General features: G+C 41.5%; 1 protein-coding gene and 1 long non-coding RNA gene across 2 annotated transcripts in view; one reads left to right on the top strand and one right to left on the bottom strand.

The window, feature by feature from the left end:
* Nucleotides 1-1,435: 1,435 nt before the first annotated feature.
* On the top strand, nucleotides 1,436-2,035 carry LOC119654718. The gene is made up of 2 exons (XR_005249839.1): nucleotides 1,436-1,634; nucleotides 1,763-2,035. It is a non-coding gene; the product is annotated as an uncharacterized LOC119654718 (long non-coding RNA).
* Nucleotides 2,036-9,641: 7,606 nt separating this feature from the next.
* The window catches only part of LOC119654043, an 85,559-nt gene continuing 72,351 nt past the window's right edge, over nucleotides 9,642-22,849 (bottom strand). Inside the window, exons 10-14 of the mRNA XM_038059206.1 lie at nucleotides 17,686-17,918; nucleotides 17,479-17,609; nucleotides 17,065-17,408; nucleotides 10,048-10,460; nucleotides 9,642-9,974 (exon numbers count right to left, since the gene is read on the bottom strand). Coding sequence (XP_037915134.1) covers nucleotides 9,762-9,974; nucleotides 10,048-10,460; nucleotides 17,065-17,408; nucleotides 17,479-17,609; nucleotides 17,686-17,918 — 1,334 coding nt within the window. The 3' untranslated portion in view covers nucleotides 9,642-9,761. The remainder of the gene's footprint in view (nucleotides 9,975-10,047; nucleotides 10,461-17,064; nucleotides 17,409-17,478; nucleotides 17,610-17,685; nucleotides 17,919-22,849) is intronic.

Genomic DNA, 22,849 nt, shown 5'->3' with positions numbered 1-22,849 from the left:
AATGACTTCGCTAAGGACAAGAATTGAAGCCAAGGCCGTACATGTATTTCTTCAAGAAACCTAAGGTTTATGGACTAGGTATAGCAAATTAATGGTCAGTTAAGGTTTTATGGCTAAAAATCGCATTCTACTTTTTAAACGCGTTTTTCTCGAAACCGCATGTTGAAAATCGGCTGCCACCATAGCCCAAAATCTATCCAACGAAATTCTTTGAAATTTTCATGACTTATTCAGAACATATTTCTACGGTCCGCAAACTAGGATAATTGCGATTCTTTAAGTAGTTTTTTTTTATTCATTAAAGAAGCCGTAAATACACCAAAATTCACAAAAAAAAAGTTTAACACGGCACCAAAAATTTAGTTTCTAATATTTTTTAATTATCCTAGTTTGCGGACTGTAGTTAAGTCTGCATGTTAAAATGCCGTTTACTTTTTTCTTTAAGACGATCGAAGCGCCCTCTAGCGTGGAAGCAGAAAAACACCTTTTTTTTTTGGAGATAGGTGTATAAATTGCTCTGTATTTCACTAACGAACTATGCGATCGGGCTGGAAGAATAACTATGCACGCTCGAGATATTAATAAATCTATGGTGAAAAATTCGTATTTGCATCTTTCTCCAGTTCTTCAAAAAAAATTTCTAAAGAAAGTAAAAAAACGGCCTTCACACGGGATGACCCCCTTAAATCCTCATCCAGTGTATCAAGCCACCGTTGTTTGATGTTCAGACTAATATTGGCAAGTGAATTCTCCTTGGCGCGACTTACGTGACCATATCGTCGAAAACGCCTCACACGCAGTTTTTCCACGATCGGTGCAACCGCATATCGATCGCGGATATCTTCATTTCGGATGTTATCAAAACATATCACGCCACCAGTGCAATGTAACATCTTCGTCCCCATTACCGCAAGAAGCCGTTCACTGTCTTTTATAGTCGGCCAACACTCGCAACTATAGAAAGCAGCAGACGGGCGATATTGCGGTAAATTTTAGATTTGAGACGTTCGGTGATACGTCGATCACAAAGAACACCAGTTGTGGAATGCTACTTCACCTAGGTCGTATTAATGTGTGAAGTAATTTCAAAACGCAGTCTCCATTGGCTGATATATATAACTCGAGATATATAATTCGCTCAGTTCTGGGCAGGTTATTGAGGCTGATAGCACTGACCAATTTAAATATCTCGAGTCAATGCTGTCAACCAATGGAGAACTCTCTGTTCTCACATAGGGAAACACAAAACCTTTTATACTTGAAGCGTCAAGCTTCCGGTTTCCCAACTTGTTTGTAAATATTAACCGAGTATTTCAAACACTGAACGATAACTGATGACCAACGGTGCGTGAAGAACGTGCTGATCTAAACTGCCCAACTGTCAGATTGAAATACACAAATACAAAATAAAGCCAGTAGTTTTCCGAATAAACTAGCCAACAGTTTGCTAGCTCCTCCTGTGTGAATCGAACTAAAATTTACTTTTGATATAGACTCTCTCTAGACACTACATAACCCACGGAGACTAATTAGTTGTTGTGTGTTAACGTTTTACATTAAAGATTTTAACATTTTTTCGACATGAATGTAATCCTCATTTACACTATCAAAGAAAGACTCTAGTATTTGAAATGGTATCTGCAATTTATTTATTTATTTATTTATTTTTTCATTTGATGACAGTGCATTTTACGAATTTTATCGCTTCTAAACAAAAATTCTGAAAATATAATAAATTGATTTATTTACTTTATTTCTACAGCGTTGATGAGTAAAGACCTATTCGGCTGATAAACATTGCGATCTGTAGACTCACATCAAGTCGGAAAATTTTCCTAATGTGCCAATGACCCATTCCCGAGTGAATAAATACATGATTTTCAGATTGGAAATTTTTTATCACATTTTCCTCATGTTAATAAAAATAGAGCGTCCTCGGCGTTAATTTCTTGCAGAATCATTCAATCAAAAGCACGCCATCAATTTTTAAATATTTAATTTCTGATGTATCTAATTCTGATCATCTTGGATCTTTGGATATTTCGTATTATTAAATTATTTTGTTATTGTCATGAAATGAGAAAACGAAAACAATATTTGGTAAATCTAAATATTAATGTTAAATTACCGTAAAATGTAATTCTTACCTACGGGTCTATATATTTTTTACCACGACTGTATGTAAATACATATATGTATGTACAGAGAAAATAAATATTTAGGATGAGATGTACAAATAATTTTAATTCCTGAGGTGGAGCAGACTATTTGGGGATGATTGCTCTGATTTCACTAACATCTATTAGGATGCCGTGAGGCAAACTTTTTATCTAGATTTCATAACTCGTATTAATTGAACACAATATCTTAGGCAGACAATTTAATTGACGTTATTTGATCACTTTTATGTAGTATGTATTTAGTTTGTTTTGAGATTAAGAACTTTTTGAGACTTCGTCCAAAACAAATCTTTATTTTTTGTTGTTTTTACTGTTTGATGGAAAGTTTGAAATTATAAACCCATACACACACAGTGTTCTACTTTGAGTCTAAAGGCGATCATCATACATGTATACATGAATAGGATCAAACCTTCATTCACAAAATTTAACCAAAAGGGAGCAGATGATGCTTTAGTTTTGACTTGCAAAATAGGGGAGGGGTGGGTTAGAAAAAGGTCACTTAAACTATGGGGCAATTCTCAAAACTATCCCCCAGAATATGAAAAAGAAAAAATCATGACGATACCATTATATAACATCTAGATCCCAAGGTAAGGGCTACAACTCCCTGAATTCATGAACAAAAGTTTAATTTATAATTGAGAACAGTATCGAGAGGGAGTCAAACAGTCACTGCAGGATAGACTAATATGGAATACAGCTTTCTGTGAGTCAAACAATCGCCCTCTGGGGTTTATATATGACTTCTTAGAAGCCAAGCCTCTGGTGTACCAACTCACCTGTACAATGAACAAAACGCTACGCATCTAGACTTAGGAGTCGAAAAACACCTCCCGCAATTCAGTGTTACGTAAACCGCGCCCTTTGTATAATTTGCAGTTGGAGGTAACTGACTGTATTCGATCGAAGCGTCATTGATGATACCAGGTCGCCTCAATGAGTAAGCTTGACCTTACCATGCTATGGAGGGGCACTGACACGGTGGGCCTTCTAGCCTCCATACTTGTGGGAAATATATTAATATTACTATAAAATCAACTATGAATTTAAACGACAAACAAGCGGGATTGCGTACTGCACACAAACTGGCCCATCGGGCAGAGGTCCATCTACGTCACACTGAGAGCTAAATAACTACATCCAAAAACGAAAAAGTTGTTGAATCAAGCAGTGAAGCCAAGATTAGCGTTGTTCTACTGCAAAGACCGCAATCAACAAAGGTGCGTCTGAAGTCAGCATATAAGACATCAGAAAGGAGGCAGGTCTCAGTAGCGCAGGAAAGCCTGAAACCATAAGAGGCCGCTAAGAAAACTCGGGACAAACCTAAACCTTTCTGCATCGGCGTCAAGAGCAGCGGCCATCAGCCTATAAAAGAAGAATGTTCCCAAGAACCCCAAACCCGAATTCAAGTGAGATGAAACCCCAGGAAGGTCAGCTGTTCACCCGTGCACACTTTCGACTAGGTCTTCAACTGGTAGACCGCATGACAGAGGAGTTGGCAGACTGGCTTAGGACTATAGCTCCCCCATTGCTAGGATGGAGGGAAATGGAACTGTCGGTCCACCTTCCCAAAGTTGCAACGATTGGGACGGGGAAACTTCTAAGCCACCTACTAAGTCAAAGCATGGATATCCACAGACGGTTATGGAGAGTTTATAGAAGGAAAATGTAGTATACAAGAAACAAAGGTTAGTAGGAAGCTTTTAATCATTGAAATCACTCGGAGTAAATGTCATTTTCTCAGTACTACTCCAGAGAGGCCTAGAAATCGTCCTAGGATCTCTCCTAAGAGTGGTAAGGACAGCATAGTCTGTGGATACATACCAAGGGCATGGAGGCGCTCGAAAACGGTCCTTATTCCGAAAAGGGCTAAAAAGAATCTTTTCAAACCTAAATCTTTCAGAACAATGACATAGTTAGTACTGAAAACGGTGAAGGAGGCCATGGACAACGATAATAGAACTAACTCCTAATTCGCAATACCACGCAATAGTACGGGATGCCATAGAAACAAAAGAAATAACACTATCGACATTGAAGGAGCGTTCGATAAAACATCGTACATAGAAATTTGAAAAACCCTAATCCGCAAGCGAGTGGGAAGCATCCTGGCCTTTAAATGGGTAGAATTTTAAAAAGTAGATAAATAGAAGTACCAACAGGTATAAATTCTATTGTTATGAACACTACTCAAGGCTGTCCATAAGGTGGGGTATTATCACTATCAATGGGAGAGCTAACAAACACTGGAATACAAGCCCACGGTTACGCTGATACCAATGTTTTAATCTGTAGGAACAAATATAAGGATACTTTACTCCACCACCATTCATTAGTAAGCGCAAGCTTAGCTTGGTGAAACGAGTAACATAGGTCAAATATCACACAAATCACACGCCAAAATTTACTCCGGAAGAAATGTGTTGAAAACATATGTCGGAAGTATCAGTGGGACAATGGGAACACGCAAAACAGTATCCCTTTTTTGATGAATTGAAAATCTTCAAAAGACACTGGTCTGGACACGCCAGCCTACTATCCATTAAAACCACCACCGGCTCCCTCCATGTTCCCTGGAACTATCCCAAGGTATTGCATCACAGGACGGAATCAGCTCACTCTACTTTGAAATTTCGTCTTTAAGTGGCATAGGTAACAGGACTGTTCTCGTTTTTTCTGCTTTTCGCAGCTGGCTTTGTTGCGATAATGGAAGTGATCTCATTACAGTCCTCCTAGCAGAAGATTTTCTAGTATTAGGACTTCTCCTAGAATCTTGTCCAGATTCTTCCTTTCTTCCAGACATATTGGACAATGGAAGAATACGTGCTGTGGATCCTCTGGCACTTCATCGCTGTTTGGACTATCTGGTGTGGTATCTAATTTAAACATGTACAGGTATTGACGATATCCTCCACTCCCCATGAGAAATTGGGTGAGATTGTAATTAATGCCATCATGTATTTTTTCCAGCCATCGCTTGATAGTAGGGATGAGCGTCGTTTCATGTGCCAATCAATCGTCTTTATTCTCGAGGTAACGAATGTTACGTCATCTGAGATAGTCGTGGAGGCTGAGTACACTCTTAAGGCTATTCTTTTGAAGACTGCACTTAGGTTTTACAGCTAAATTTGACCTGCAATAGCTTTCTCGAAATTCCCAACATAATTTCTTACATGGCGCTTGGTGAAGAGGAAAGCTTTCGCTTTTCCTTTCGCAGAGCATCAGACCAAAACTCTCTAGCCAACCCTTAACAGCATTAATCTCTTCGCATGAGTGTAACTCAGCATCCTCGTGATGCTTTGCCAACGGCATCCCTAGAAATACTTCTGGGATTAACACCTCTCCATCTACACATACTGTTGCAGGCAAAGAGAGCGGTCCTCAAAATGTCCGCGAGTACCAATGAGGCGGAGAGCTGCCTAAATCGAAAGTAGACTGGCATTCTTTCTAAGCTGCATCCCGAATAACTAATACCAAGGAATAACATCACAAAGAGGTTTCACTTTGATAAAAAGTTTGAAACACGTTGGTATAACAGACCAAACTGCATAGTATACATAGTATACCTTTACGACAGAGGAAGCAAGTCCGGAGAAACGTGTTTTGAACCAATGGGTAAGCATAGCAGCAGCCTCGAAAGGAAAATAGGCGGCAAAACATTGCTATTCGACCAGAAAAGGAGCAACGACGCCATTACACGATTCGAAGTCATTTTGGCGAGTTGAAAATGGATTCATGGCTACGGCGCTGAAAGACAAAGTAGAACTTCTAAGGGAACTTCACTGGATGAATTTTCCAGGAATCTAACAGTCCAGGGTGCTCAGAAAGAGATACCAGCCCAAGAGTTCGAAAGATTGTTTAATCCTCACCAGAAAGGGTCTAAGGATCATAGTGGGCATATACTCAGTGGTCAGTTCAGGCTAAATTATCACCTGGGGAAACTAAGGATATCTACGAACACTGTTTGTAGATTCTGTGAATAGAGTGAAGAAACCTCCCCACATGTTCTGCGGCAGTGTCCGGCACTTGCGCAAAGTAGGTTCCAGTTTGGAACACTTGGAAGGGGAGAACCAAGAATATTTGCTTTTTGAAACTTGAGCGAGAATTACAGTCAAGTAAGCAGGTTTCAAAATTGTGGGGTGCTGCGCATCAAATTTTAATATGGAGGGAAAAGATGCTTTGTATAAGTAACTACAGCCTATTAAGAAAAAGCGTCCTAGTTACAGTTAAAAAAAACAGTGTAAGTTTTGTAAAATTCTACATCTTCCATTGCCTCGCCTCTTTCGATGATTATCTACCTTATCGTGTTGAGGGAGTGATTTCCACTTACCTTGTGACGGAAGAAACAAAGGCCATGGCAGCCAACTATGAAAAATCTCAAAATATGAAACATAAAATAAAATAAAAACCTTAACTATATTACGATCATGACGGTCCTGAGTGAGTTAGCAACATAACTCATTAATGAAGGAAACGAGTCTTGACTCAGACTCTCCAGATTGAAAATGGGCCACGAAACGCGATGTGTACCCGTGGAAGTGGAAATCAGGACTGGTTCGTGAACGCCTTTAAAGGGAATGCATTCATGAATATGCTACTGGCGGGCCATGATCCTGAAGGAATGGCTTCAGAAAAGGTAGCGCAGATGGGGAAAATATACGCGAATTTTTAGCCAGGTTTAAGCAGACTTTCAAACAACTTTGCACTGAAGCAGACAAAAACCCGTAGGGAACTACGTACAATGTTGTTATAAAGAACTGATCTGCACGCATCTTCTTCTTGGTGCCCTTCTCCCCACATAAAAGGGAGCGCAAAAAACAAGCGTTGGAGTTCTTTACCATATCTGCATTAAATCAGGAGAAACTAGTGAGGTTTTACCGGAGAATTGAGCGAGCTTGAGAGAGCTCTTGTTTTGGACTCTATTCTAAATAGACTACTTTAGGAACACAATAAACAACCGTAGGCGCAACAGGAAAGATGGTAGAAAGGATCATCTGCAGTATCCCTCTCCCTATTATAGAATGTAGGGATAACATATTGGAGGAACAGTTTGGTTTTTGCCAAAATTATTCAACGATCGAGGCCGCGGACGTGGTTTTGAAGCTACCTCAAGATGCACCTCTAATATATGTTGTGCCGTGATGACATTTTAAATCAAAAATGCCTTCACTTCAACTGACTGGGAATGGATGAAAAGCTCATTGGCTATAACAGGCATCTCTAAGTATTTGACTAAGCTCCTCAAAAGTTACCTCTCCGAAAGAACAATTTGCCACGACACGGATGGGGGACCAAAGTCCTACACTAGTGGCGTTCTTGTCTTTCCCGTACCAAAGAAGGCCACGATAATCGGTTTTGGAGGTGATCTAGCCATGGTTATCGTCGCGAAACAACCTGAAGATGTTGAAATAAATGCTAGCGGAGTCATCGATGGCATTGAAATGTGGCTGGAGATACGAAAAGGAATACGATTAGTATTCGTAATACGATCGATGCTGGTAGTTACATCATCACTTCGAAGCCGGTCATCAAATACCTGGAGGTGATGATTGATGCTAAGATCAATTTGCCTGTGAGAAAGCGGCAAATACCTGCGCACCGTGAACATATATGGTGTCTAAGATTGGAAGTCCGAAATATAGTCGTAGATTCTTTGTGACCAGAGTTATATGCGACACCGGTCTGGGATGAAGCGCTAGCGTGTGAGAAGAACCGGGGGAGAGTATATTTTCCTTACCGCTTAGTGCCATTAAGAGTGTAAAGCGCCTTAAGGACAATCTCAGACTGAAAATGATACACACTACCGAAAGCCGGCAAGGCGAGAATCCCTGGAAACAACGGCGGGATAACACGCAGTGGGGTCGCTAGACTTAGACTCTGATTCCCTGTATTTAGGAGTGGATTCAGTGACGACGCGCAATATTAACTACCACGTGTCAGGGCATTGTGGTTACAGAAACTATCTGCACCGACTCAGCTTAGATGATTCTCCCTTTTGCCCTGAATGTGCTTGCATACCTGAGAACCCGGACCATGTCATGTCGTACTGTCCACGATTTTGCTCACAGTTCCTTTTCTCTGCTAGACTCTCTGAAAATCAGCCTGAGCCCTTAGAAAATCGATGGGGAAATGCCAAAGTCGGAGGTAAACTGGTGCGCGGCGAATTCCGCAAACAAAAGGAAAACTCGGAACTTGAAGAAGAGCACGCAAAACGGGCACGAAAAGCGAAAGCCTCGATAACTTAAAGCGTAAACCTCTCCGCGAAGTAATGCTTCGCGACGGTCCCGCGGGAAGAGGAAAAATTAGTAATGGTTTTAGTGTGGGAATCCCACACACTGCTGCAACCTGTCGCACGCGAACAATTTGGGAAACCGGAAGCTGGACGATGAAACGGTATCAAAGGTTTTATAAATTTCTTTTATAAAAGCACATGAGTGTGCATTTGGCCCACGAGTACGTAGCACGTAACATATAAATATACATATTATGTGAGAATATTCACATTCAATCTTGAATTTGCAAAGAAGCAACTAATTTGGCCTATTATCACTTTGTTAGTAATAGTGCGATTTCTACCAAACTTGGTCATGCTCTATGTTATACCCTATATTGCTGCAAAATTTCCTGATACTAGAATGAACTTAAGGGGGATTTAGCAGCCAATTACTAAAAATTATAGTAATATACTATTATTAACTTTATTTGAACAGATATCAGTATGGAGGGTATTTTGGAGCCTAGACACCATATAGTGGCAGCCTCCTGATTTTTTTAAGATTTTTTGGTTGTGTAGTTTCTGAGAATGGGTCCATTAAAGAAATAACCACTTTTGGCCCCCGCACTCCCCACCTTTCCAACAAATGTCAAAACTAATTCGGAAAGTACTAATTGAGACCTTTCATTTGATACCCCACATGACCATATTTGATGAAAAAAAATACACCCCTCTTTTGCATGTATGGGGACCGCCCAATAAATTCGATGTAGAATTATGTAAGTCGTTGTATGCGTGCGCGTTTACAGTTTCCACCTTTCCACCAAATTTGGTGTGAATTGCTAGAACCGTCTCCGAAAAAAATGCACGTGACGAGAGAGAGACAGTAAACCGATTTTAATAAGGTTTTGTTTTACACAAAACCTTAAAAAGGGCAGACAGAAAGTAAACCGATTGTTTCCAACAAAACTTTAAAAACTTTAAGGTGCACAGGAAAAGCAAATTCCGCATATACTGGACTATCTTCAAGGCAGTGTTAGTGTCTGGCTGTAAAACTTGGATCCTTAAGCGCTAGGTCCTGCGAAGCGACGGCCCCATACGGAAGGGGTGGAACTGGAGAATCTTTGCGGAGTTGTACGAAATCTTTGGCCACTTAGTTGCATCCATTCTAGTCAAATTTCTTAGGCTGCACTGACCAGACCATATGGAGCGTATGAGCGATGCAAGGATGGTTGAAGATTTCCTTGAAACATTTTAGCTTTACTTTATTTAATCTTATCAATTGATTCTATATACAATTTATGCGCTTGGCCTTAATACTAATACTGAATCACAAATTTGTTACTGGTTTGATATTTTGAGTATCAGGCTGCATTGTCACTTTGCTCAAGGCGTTTACCTTTCGTCTCTGGCAAGAAGAAATAGATTCCCACCGCTCCAACCGCAGTAACTGCAGATGATATCCACATGACACCATGGAGGCCAATAGTCTCCATTAGGACAGGATAGGATTTAAGGACTATAAAAGCTGAAACGCTCAGCATGCATATGCAAAATGTGACTGAAGCCGCTTTCACCTAAAACAGAAATTTAATTTAGAAATCATTTCTAGATTATGATATGAATTAATTGGTTAATGATAATACTCACCTTTTGTGGTAACACCTCTGTTAACACCACATAAGGCAGTGGGATCAATCCAAACGATCCTAATAAGATTGACAACGACAAGCTGGCTACTGCGATCCAACTCAAGTAACTTAAATCTTGTGTTTGGCTGAAGTAGGAAAACGTGGCAAGTCCAAAGGAGCCCAAACCTGTTCCGAGGCTTGATGCAATGAGAAGGATTCTTCTACCCAGTCGATCCACAAGAGCAGCCGCAATGAAAGTTCCTAAAAGTTGAACTGCACCAAAAATGACGGTTGATGCGTTTGGGTCAAGGGTAGATCCTGACATTTGAAATATGGTTGATGTGTACAGAGTCACTGCGTAAAGACCACTGAACTGGTTAAGAAATATCAATCCCAAGCCGATTGCGTTTCCTTTCACTGCAGCTGGTTCCACTGAAAAGATAGTGGAATTGATAATGAATAAATTTCAATCTGGTAAGTTGTTTTGGCAAAGAAATCATGCCATCTGCGACCAATGCGGGTGGTCCTTCCTAACATTGTAATGAATAAAAAACTTGCAAAGCTTTTGGAAAAGATCTTTTCCATAGTTTTCCTAATACAAGCCATCAACATGCTGGGTAGCGAACGTACCCTTCCTCACTCGAACCTTCGCAGAAAACTTTTTGGAATTGGAAAGTAGTTGGCCGATTGAATGTACTTCGTAACAGGGAAAACCACAATTTTCTTTCCAAGATATTATCTCCTCTTTGTAATAGTCTTCTGTAAATCAATTATCGGCGCGACACTTTCATTTTTGTCTGGAAAATTGCCAAGAATAAAAGTAACCCTGTGAAGTGGCACCTCGCCCCAACTTGGATTACACAGTTTCACTGGATAGTCTAATAAAATCCGCTAATGATTCCGAGGTAATTCAGCAAGTTTTAAACTGTAGTTCCAAGCATCTCTGGGCGTTTCATAAGATACGATATAAATAGCTCCTGTTACCCCCATGCCCAGGGTGGGCCGCGTGAGACGATAATTTATTTCAACATAGCTGGTTAATACGCCGCCATGCTTTGGGATTAGACTATATATACTTCCTTTTCCGTTATATTGTGAACTCTTTTTCTGATTGTCATAGCGACAGAACCCTCCAACAGGCAATGTTTCTAGCGGAAACGTTGATTCAGTGGAGACGTTTAATCTATGGTGCGAGAATGTCACTATCGTAAGTATCATCACAGTCACCAGGTATACTGCCCATCCCCGTGTCGTTCTGTAAACCTCCCTGTTGTCTCTACCTATACGTTTAACATGATATTGCCTCTTCTACCGCCCAGATTTGGCAAAGTATATCATTGGGGGCTTTATTGAGTACACATATTCATTCTCCTACTCTCCTATTATATACCTATTTGGGAAAATTCATTGGTAGTTTATTAAAATCACTATATTATTCGGATATCCCACTACGGTTGTCGTTCCATGGAGTTTCAAATGCGGCCTGCCATCATATATTATATTCCACGGTAAAGGCCTTAACTCTCACCTTTCCGGAACTGGCGGCCATTCTGTAGCTGGCAATGGGATTTATGTCCTAAGATAGCTCCTCACCAAAGAAATAATTTTCTTCGACTTTCAGCAAATAGAGCGATGGGCTTACGTTACACAGTGCCCCTATTATACAGGGTGCGGCAGCATAACTTCCTTTTTTAAAATGCGCGCCACTCAGTTAGTTGATGTCATAGCGGAGCGCTAGTGGTCTCGTTCAAGAGGGGACACTGTAAAGTTTTGTCCCGACACGGTTCAGTCGCCATCATGTGTTGGAATAGTGAGGAGGGTGCCTTTGCCGTTGAGGTTTACTTTTCAGGCGGATGTTCGGTTATTGCAACACAGCGTGCATTTCGGAATCGCTTTAATTTAGCCCCGTTGGCTCCCGTCCCAGACCGCAAATCAATTGTTACATGGGTCACTACATTCAGACAAACTGCAAGTGTGACAAAAGAAAGAACTGGAGTCCCTCAGCCCGTTAGATCACCTGAGAACATTGAAGCAGTGAGAGCGTCAATGTTGCGATCGCCACGGCGTTCTGCGCGCAAACACGCATCTGCCCTTGGACTATCCGATCGTTCTGTGAGAAGAATTCTTCGTGATGATCTTCATTTTCATCCCTATAAGATGGCGATAGTGCAGGAACTTTCAGAACGTGACTTCAATTCTCGGATGAACGCGTGTGAGCTTCTTCTTGATGTCGTTCCCGAGGGTGCTATTGTTTTTTTTAGCGATGAAGCCCATTTTCATTTGTGTGGGTCGGTTAACAAACAAAACATGCGATTTGAAGACCAACATCCAAAAAAAAAATTGCCAACATAACACCTGCTATGCTAACAAGAGTCATGACAAACGCCAGAAATCGGTTTACGCAATGTATGGAGAATGGGGGACGTCACCTAACAGATTTGATTTTCAAAACAATGTAAATTAAAACTTTAGACATGTACCTACATTATAAAAAATAAATAAATATTTTCCGATGCATACAATAGTTTTTATTGAGTTTTGAAAAAAGGAAGTTATGCTGCCGCACCCTGTATGATACCAACTGGTTGAGTTGATGGTGCGGAGAAATAGCTCCTGTCATTGCTCGCCCTACGTACTTTTTCGAATTCATTTCTAGGGAGGACCGCGACTTTGTTGTGACTCCCGGAATGTGACTAGTATTTTATAAATAACCCGCTTAGCTTACGACGGTATTTCGATATCTATCCTTATTGTCAAGCCCGCTTGAAATGCCAAACCAGTCAGATCCTCATCAAAAATACAAAGGATAAACAAGAGAACCGTAGACTAAACTTGTCATTAATTGCTCGACGGCCACATCACCACCGCTGAACTGATCCATGCTAGTATCTATAGTTTTTGTAAAGCTGCGAGTTCCACTGGAAAATGTACTTGATCTCTCAGCTAGTCGTGGACATTAGTCAAATGGATTTTGAGAAAGAGGAAAATAAAGTCGTACTGAAGATAAACATCAAAAGAACTAACATTCTCAGTCTGATTAGTCATCGCACTCTTCCTTTCTACATTATTAGCAGAACATCAGGAGTATTGGTCAATTTTTATACATAGGTAGCGTTGCTTCTGACATCTGTCGATGAAATGATGAGGCTGTTCCACGCCAATCTGCTACTATATCGAAGCAGCCCATACAGGACTACCACTATCACTAAAAAGCTCCACGCTCCGGTTGCCGACAGAACCCAAACTGCAAGATTCCGGTCCAAGTTAGAGAACATCGCAATTGTACCAAAAATTTCTATAGACAGTTCAGGAGAGACTTCCTAAAGGTGATGCGTAAATGCGAAGGTGGACGCTAACAACACCCTGTTCGGGCAATCGGCTCGGTATTCCACCGCCACAACACCGATCTCACATTGACCGAGCACAGACCCTGTCATAAAGTGAGTTGGGTTTCAACTGACCTACTACATACGAGCAACCAAATTGACCACTTTCCGGTCGGCAGTAGATTGAGGATTTGTCTTCATTATATGCCTGTGTGTTGTGGCCACCACAAGGTTGAAGAGTTGCGGCATTCCAAGTTCAAAATCGACCACATGCATGATCCAGCTATCGCTCGAGAGCGGGAGAGCTATCATGCTGATCGGACGGCGTAAATACTGAGTAACCCGCTTGAAAACATCGATGAGTATTGTGGCGCTAGCATTGAATTGGATTCTACATAAGTGGTCGACCACGTCCCGAAGGGGAATCACAAGGTCAGAGAGGAGGATAATTTTATAAAGTAGAGATTTCTATTGAAAATGGTGAAAGGTTCATAGGGCGGTAGATAGGATTGATAACGGGTAAAAAGAACAAGCCTGTAAAGAAGCCCACAAAACTTTCAAGTTCGCCCCAGCAAAGCAGGCAGGAATGTTTTAAGGTGCTCCGCTCAGAAGCGTAACTAAACTCGTGGGAGAGTTCCTGTAGAATTGTAATGGGAAGATTCAGAGGCCGTTCATCCCAGTAGATCATATGCTGCTGCTCTCGCTAAAAATCATCCAGGAGTCCCTGAGTGTGACGGCAATTCCGGGAGTCACCAGAGGCAAGTTGCGGTAGAATAGGCGACATTGAAATCCAGACCGGATGTGTTCGCTGGGTTGTTCGAAACGTACATGTTCGGTACTTTTATACTCCGGTACCCCGGCCCGGTACTTTTACACGAGCATACTTAGTTTCAAGCAAGAAGAAAAGATGTTCATCTTTATTGTTGATGTACTTTGTGTGACGATCATGTATGTAAGAACAAGGGACTGAATACCAGAAATCTAAAGTTTTTATAGTACGCTCTTTGACAAAGGCAGGCGGTTTTCTCGTTCTTTACGTATATGAACGGTTTTGTTCTGGTCGGGTGACTATGAATACTCTACTTTAAAATAAACCTGTCTGCCGTGGATGCTACAACATTTTCCTCCAATGTCGTAGGGTTTCTAAACGGACTTTTCTGTGATTTCCGCACGCTGTCGCACTATTTTCGAACTATCGATTTCCGCAGAGTGTCGTTCCAGTTTATATCCAACTTAGTGGATGGAATTTATACCTTATAGAATTTGGTGGAATGCATTCACCGAAATGTCTATTTTGTTGTGGCTAACCATTGATGCCATCAAATTGGTTAATAGCTAAGGTACACAGAAAGGCTAGTACCAGTAAATATTGCGGTATGAAGAGCCTGGACGTGAAGCATTTAGTTTGGCCAATAGGAATCTAATCCGGAAATCCCCGGCGAAGATTAGTATTCTCGCCTATCTAGCAACTATTGTCGATATTTATTTAGCAGAAAGGCTCTGGTATAACACCGATAACGATCCTTAGGGGTAGGTGTCTCACAGGGCTCCGTACGTGGGAAATAGTGCCGATTAACATCCTGGCCGATTAGATGATGAGGGTATACAATCTGAGCCAGCCTCTGAGCCAGAACGTCGAAACGGGAAGATCTATAAATATATTGGAAAAGCATTATGATGATGATTATGATTCCTATCATCAAGAAGTGGCACGGGACATGAGGAAAAAAGCCCCCAGTTGGTCGTGTCCAGGCGGGAATCTTTTGAAGATTTTTACCTTATTGTAAGAAAAAACAGACAGACGAACCGACAAACAGATAGTAAGCCGATTTTAATAAAGTTTTATTTTCAATAAAACCTTAAACCTAACTTAAAGTATTAGCTAATGTTGGGGTCGTAGAAGCCGACAGTCAAATGGATTCAAGCTCAACTTGGATTCTAGTCAAATTTAGAAAGAGCCGAAGTGAAGCAGAGAGGAAGATTCTGAAATGAAACAGCTAAAATACACTGGTAGTAACGGTGAAAGAGGGCATGTCCTATCCACATGATGTGTACGTAAGGCAAAGTGCTGAAGAAGTTTCAGGACACGCATGGCTCGGTCGAAACGTCATCGTCCACGTAAGTCGACCAATGGTTGTTTTTGACGAGGTCAACCCCAGGAAGATAAATTGCACAGATCGGATTCGCAAATGACTTAATGGTGGTCACAACATCAAATCACCCCGACCACAAAATCTTGGCTTGTAGTCTTCAGCCTCGAAGTTTCCAAACATTAAATTGAGTTTCTACTTTTTATAAAGCGGGAGAAACATAAAATTGTCGCAATTTGCATCGGCGAACATCCTTTCGCTCTCAACCTTCACTGAAGTACCTGTCAGTAACTTTCAACTCCATATTGAGCTTCAAACCACACACAGATCAGAGGCAAATAAATACTTCGGGCCAACGCTATCAGCCAATGGAGAACTGTGTTATGAAATTGCTTCACGCATTAACGCAACCTGGATGAAGTGGCGTTCCACAACTGGTGTTCTTTGTGATCGACGTATCAACGAACATCTCGAATCTAAAATTTACCGCAATGTTGTCCGTCCTGTCGCTCTCTATGGTTCTGAGTGTTGGCCGACCATAAAAGACAATGAACGACGTCTTGCGGTAATGGAGACGAAGATGCTACGTTGGACTAGTGGCGTCACACGTTTAGATCACATCCGAAATGAGAATATCCACGATCGTTATGGGGTTGCACCGATCGTGGAAAAGTTGCGAGGAAGGCGTCTTCGATGGTATGGTCACGCAATTCGTGCCAACGAGAATTCACTTGCCAAGATTGGTCTGAACATCGAAGTCGATGGTAAACGACCAAAAGGCAGACCTAAGCAACGATGGCTTGATACGCTGGATGGGGATTTGAAAGCCTCGAGATTGCACCCAAATCAAGCATTCGATAGAGCCAAATGGCGAAGCCGATCATGACGAGCCGACCTGCTTGTGAAAGGCTGAAGAAAAAGAAGAAGAAATATAAACCGAGATTGCCTCGTTCCAGCTACATAGCAAGCAGCGTAGGATCAAGCGACAAATGTTTGACGGACAGACAGAATCATTCGGGATATACATTTATGTACATGGACTACGCTGAACCACACAAGGCGAGTTATGCCTTCATTCAGTTCTTAAGCGGATGTGAGGGTACAAGAAGTACCTCTGTAGGTTTAGTTTAAATGAATTGCCTGATTGTCTTGTACATAGGTGGAACTGAAGAAACAGAACATCTTTTCTTCAACTGCTCAAGATTCGATAACTCGAGGTGGTGGAATTGAATGTGCCAGAAGCTGGACGGAGACGTATAAGCAGCAAAGGAATAGGTAACAACTGAGCAACCCTGCGAAGCAATACCAAAGCCATGATTCAACGCGAAGAAAATATAAAATATTTTAGTTGGTAAGAATCCAGCATAGGCGTAAAGGATTACAGATGCGTATCCATGATGGTTGTCACCCAGCCAAAAGCGAACAGATAGACAGAGACAAACAGTAAGCCGATTTTAAAAACGGTTTGTTTTTCACCAAACTTTTTGGCAGACAATATATGAAGGCTCCTGTTCAGTGATACTCCGACCTGTTAGACGAGAGCATATGTCATCTACATATTCTTTTATCTTGCATAGATTTTTTGTGGTTCTATCTATCTATAATAAATTAGATACTCACGAAAATCACGATAAGATAAACTGGACTTCTTCGATTCATCACTTCCTTCAATCGTTTTCGTCAAATTTTTAAGATATTCAACAAACTCATCCTTCTCTGTCTTTGTTGCTTGTTTAATATTCCTGTAGAAGTTCAAGGATTTTTCGGCATCTTCGTATCTTTTCCTTTTAATTAAATACTGAGGTGTTTCTGGTAAACGAAACAGGACTAGAAGGCATACAGCCGAAAATCCAAACAATATCTGAGGAAAAAGTCCATAGCTAACGTATGCGCCAAGGGTATACCCGGAGAGCATGCCACCGTTTATGGCAAACATGAAAGCTGATCCTAATGTTCCACGAATCCTGAAAGATAGTGGTGTAAAATAAGTTCTTTGTACAAACGGCTAGTTGATTGACGTTGTTGGTGTCTTACTTATTGTCTGCAATGTCCGCTATATATGTTGGTATCGCTACGTACAACAGACCTCCAGCCAATCCACTAACGGTCCGAGCAAGGTATAGGTGCCATACTAGGTTACCATATATCAAGGTTAACCACAGGACCTACAATTAACAAGCGAAAAATTCAGATAGGAAGGTTTACCTAATTAATTTTATTACTCAAGTAGTTAATACTTACCACATGGGGGATGATGATTAACATAAGAACTTTCTTCTGGCCAATGATGTTGATCAGTATCCCCCCAAGGAAGTTGCCAGTTAATCCACCGATGCACACCAGGGAGCCAATCCAGGAAGCCTCTTCCATCGTTATTGGGCCAGTTGAGATAGGCGTGTTCTCTGACTGCAGCAGAGGAATTGCCGTTGCAGACCACGAATTTGCATTTCCATGGGTAAATGTTAGAATGCTCACTGGAATAAGTGGAAAATTTGGATCAGAATAAGGGCAAGAGTTGAAAAATTTTGGCAAACAAATATTTATTTGCCACCATGAAATCGACACGTTCTTTTCTTGTGGAAGAAGATTAATTATTTGGCAGTCAAACAAAAGGTGAATGTTCTGTATTTGGAAGCGACATTTTTCAACTTCAAATATTTATTCCCAGATTATAATGAAAGCAAATGTTGAGACAATTTTGTACACACAAAAGCAGTAAATCCTGTGCTTGGTCCATTTTTCTACGAGTCATCTTGATTCTGAACTACGCGCTATTGTTGCTTTGTTAGCAAAGCCGCTGTCCACATAGTATTTTTATTTGAACTCAGAATTTGCCAGTAGACACGTTTATGTAAGCCTTTTTGACTAAGTTTGAACACAAAGCAAGCAGAGTAGCAGATGTCAAGCGAAAGTTTTCAAAAATGAATGAAACGTGATACGGCTGACGAAATATTTACAATCTATGCAATGTCGTGTGTAATTTTTGGAATTACGCTGCGGGTGACGTCAAAGTATTTGATCTGGACTGGAGGTGTTTTTCCGTGACATGACTTGAATTATGATTTGTATTTAATCCGAGAGCAGCAATTAAGTACTTGTGGACTGACAAATTCGTGAAAACACTCAGGGACTTACCATTAACTCTGCCGAGTGGGAAAGCAACTTCACAGAAGTCGTTGGAATTACAGACAGATTGAGTAAATATGACGCGACCAACAACACCAAGCACTTCATCAACTGGTACTCAAAGTCTGGAACAACGAATCAATATCTGATGGTGCCAAGGAAGATTTCCTGCCTCATAGATATAGAGGTGTCTCGTTACTAACTACTATCAATAACATTCTCTACTATCTTCCTAGGCTTTTCGGAATAGGCACGCCACCTAAGAGGACGAGATTAGAAACATGGAAGGGAGAGTTCTAATCAGAGGAAACTTTAACGCTAGAGCCCTCGAAGGTGGCATGCCTGTAGTACTCCGACATATCTTAACATTTGCTACGGAGTAGTTCTTAGTATCAGCGGTGATCATCAGCACATTTCCTTTAAAGTGACAAAGGCGGCTCTTAATGTTCTAATGTCACCAAAACACCTACCGGGTGGAACATCGGTCACCTTCTTCCATGGAAGCAGCGAAAATAAAAAAAAAAAAATCGTGTAGGCCCTTCTCCTGTCCACCCAATCGAGCTGAGGCTATCGATGAAAAAGTGAGTAATAAGGAATGTTTCATTTCAAAGGAGCTAAAGGAAGCGCTCTTGCTCATGAATTATAAAAAAGCACCAGGACCGAATGGTATTCCCAGCGGAATGTTGAAAATTTTAAGCCGAACTTCCTACTCAGCGCATTTAACGCAGGTTTGGCAGGAGCTGTTTTTCCTTACCGATGGAAGGTTATAAGGCTTATGCTGATAAACAAGGGCAAAGGCGAGGCGGAAGGGCCTACACCGAGAAAACTGCTTGCGGGAGACTACTCACCAGCGCTATATGGTCTCAGAGCAGGGCGATCATCAATTGACGCCATTGAGTAGGTGGTGCAAACAGCTAAACTGGCTGAGGCACACAGCCGTCACAGTCAGCGAGTGGTGCTCCTTGTGATCCTAGGCGTAAGAGACGCCTCCAATTTTACGAGGTGGTGTCACATGCTCAAGGCGCTGGAAAATCGTTTCCATCTGAATATTGAGGGACTATTTAAAGACCGTGCCCTGCTCTACGAACCCCGGGAAAACAGAGTGCCGAATGAGGGTGGCTCGGGTTCTTTTGGAACACCTTATACGATAGTTTCTTACGAGCCGAGATGCCTGATGAATTACATTTGGTTGGATATGCGGATGATGTTACAGCACTGGTTGCCGCAGGTTGATCAAGCCCAGTGCATACATGGAATGCTGATGCAGCCAGCAAGCAGATGGATGGCTGAGCATGGATTCTTCTTAGCTCTTGAAAAAACCGAGGTCGTTGTGCTGACCAAATGAGGGGGTTCCCACAGTCTTCCCTATTCAGGTTAATGAAACCATGGTCTTGTCGAAGCCGGCGGTGCAGTACTTCGGCATCATAATAGACACGAAGATAAGCTTCTTCGAGTAGATTCGCAGCACTGTAGATGTAGTTGCGGCTAGAGCGTTTGCGCTTTGCTGACTGATGTTCAATGTCGAAGGTCCCTTATCCAGCAGACGTCGTTCGCTAATAAGTGCGGTTCAGCTCGCCTTTCTTTATGGTTCCCAGGTATGGGCTGACTCCCTATCGGAGCAAGTAGCAATTGTGATAGCGGCAGTTACTTCAATCGCTCTCCATGCTGCTAAGCGGATGTTTATATACCTCAGAAAATGCGAGGGAAATAAGAAAGCTGCCACTTGTAAAGAGAGAGTCCGCACTCTCTGCGTATGATGGCAATCTTGGGAAAGAGAATCAAGAAGTAAATGGACCGCGCATCTCATAAAAGACATGCGGCCTTGGTTCAATCGAAAATACTGTGAGGTTAACTATTACCTAATCCAGCTGATTAGCGGATATAGATATTTTCAAGCTTACGGGAGGGGGGGGGGGGTGTTTTACCCGGTGTCAGTCTGAGACAGGAGCCCAACCCTTTTTGCGCAAATGTGTTTCATTTCGTTACCCAAAAAATATCTTGCTAGGTTGGTTCCTTTTGATCCGTCACTACTTCTTCTTGGCAATAGATGTCAAGTCTGAAGGCTGAAGCCATCTCAATAGGACCAGCAGCTTCCGAGAAATTCACATGTGACGGGGATACAGGCGGACGGGCAAAGAAACGGGCAGATCGTTATTTAATTAATTTCAAAGTATGTAAAGAGCTCATGGCAGGATATCAGGCTGGTCTGCGAAAACATTCGATGAGCAAAGGTGCGACTAGACAAACTCAATGCGGTAGACGCCTTAGCGGAGACAAATATGTCTTCTTCAACATTAAAAAGAACTATGGGGGATAGAACATTGCTATTCTCACCGCCAGCCAAGCGGCGATCAAGGTCTAACCAGGTTAACTTCAAATTGATGTGGAAATGTCTTGAAAGACTGAACAAGCTCGGCTATATGGTCTGGATACTCTGGGTTCTAGACCATGTTGGATAAGAAGGCAATGAGCCAGCTGACGAACTGGCCAGGAAGGGAGCGAGCACCTCTCTACATGGAACAGAAACCTTCTGTGTAATCGGAAACTGGTTCATGCCTACGATGTTGAAAAACGAAGCCGAATGGCTGATCGAACCATACTGGGTGAACTAATCAGGAAGGGAGCAGTCCAGTCTTCTCATGGGGAAGACGAAGCCAAGCGCTCCAAGGACTCAGGAAACTTCGGCTGATAGTGGCTACTGTCGACTATACTATCACCTGGGGAAGCTTGGGATATCTACGTGCACTGCCTGCAGCTTCTGAGCAAGATGTCACGAAACTTTCATACACGTTGTGGAACAGTGTCCGACACTTGTGCAAAGTAAGTCAAGGCACCTGGAAGAGTACTTAATACCAGATGCCAAGTTGAAATATTGAAATTTCTGTTGGTTGTAGAATTGGTTGACATACTATAGTGTATCTAACACTGTAACCAGTAAAACGGACATAATAGTTCTTTTACAACGCAGTGCAACTTCCCTTAACAGAATAATAATAATAATAACTGGGGCTAACATGGTCTCGTATGGTTAGTTCAGAAAAATCATGGATGGCAATGGTAGCAGTAGTTAAACGAATATCTGTTGAATTAAGCGAAAATTGAGCCTCAACACACGAAGAAGATAAACATTAGCAATTCCGTCCCACGCCTCCGGAAAGGCACTAAGAAGAGCAATCTAAAACTGGACGAACCTGTTGAAAAGAAATGAAAACAGCAGTTTAGCAGGGAAAACGTGTAGAATTTTGGGAGATTTTAGCAGATAGGAGTTGGTCATGCGCATATGTGATTACATCTGTGTGTGTGGAACCCACCATAGCAAGAAAAGTCAGCAGACTGAAAACCGATTTTAATAAGCTTTGGCACAAAGCCTTAAAAATAAATTTTTTAAAACTTCTGTATTTCTTTCCTTATTTGAGTTTTTTTTTGTAGTTGATTCTAAATTCATTTTAAATCGCAACTGAAATCACCAATTCTGGTCTAAATTACAAACATTTAAGTTCAACTTTGACTATTATGGTCAAATTCATCCTCATATGCCAAGAATCTATAACGCAGTCTGAAAACGATGTTTCCTTATTTACTACCAAATAGACCATTGAAATACATATAAAGCAGCGAACAAGATGGAACTCTGAAGTAATTGCCACTTTTGATAGCAGGAATAAAAAATATTTTGGTATCTCCATTTTGCAAATTTTCTAGTTTGAAACTAAAACTGGCAAGAAAAGCAACCGTACAGTTTCTTTGTGTATGAATGAGTCCTTCCGTTGAAGGATGAAAAAATATGAATTTGCAGGACCAATGCAACAATACCACAGCTCATGCTGTTTTTAAGGTTTTGTGTAGACCAAAACCTTTTTAAAATTGTCTGTCTGTCTGTCTTTTTTTTAAGGAGGTGGAAATCTTCAAAATACTCTAGTCTGGGCACGCCAGAGCGTGGGATTTCTATCCACTAAAACCACTCCCGACTCCCCTCCTACCCCGTGGAACCACCTTTAGGTATTACATCACGGGGCGGAGTTAACTTACTTTAGCTAGGTCTCCTTCCGTCTTCCTGCGGGGTTCGTAACCGCGCCTTCCTCACTTCTTCTGCTTTTCGCAGTTTCTCCTGGATTACTGCGATTATGGAATTGATTGCATCCCAGTCTTCCTGGCAAGCTACCATTCTCCGGACAAAATTTTCTGGTGATAGCACTTCACCTAGAGTTTCCTCTAGGTTCCTTCTTTCTTCCACCGGCGAGAAACTGGGTCAGATTATAATTAATCTCCCCATGCTTTC

This window comes from Hermetia illucens, chromosome 4 (assembly GCF_905115235.1).
Source record: "Hermetia illucens chromosome 4, iHerIll2.2.curated.20191125, whole genome shotgun sequence".
Lineage (NCBI taxonomy): Eukaryota > Metazoa > Arthropoda > Insecta > Diptera > Stratiomyidae > Hermetia > Hermetia illucens.
The sequence above is the reverse complement of the archived record's forward strand: the minus strand, read 5'-3'. Positions and strand labels throughout refer to the sequence as shown.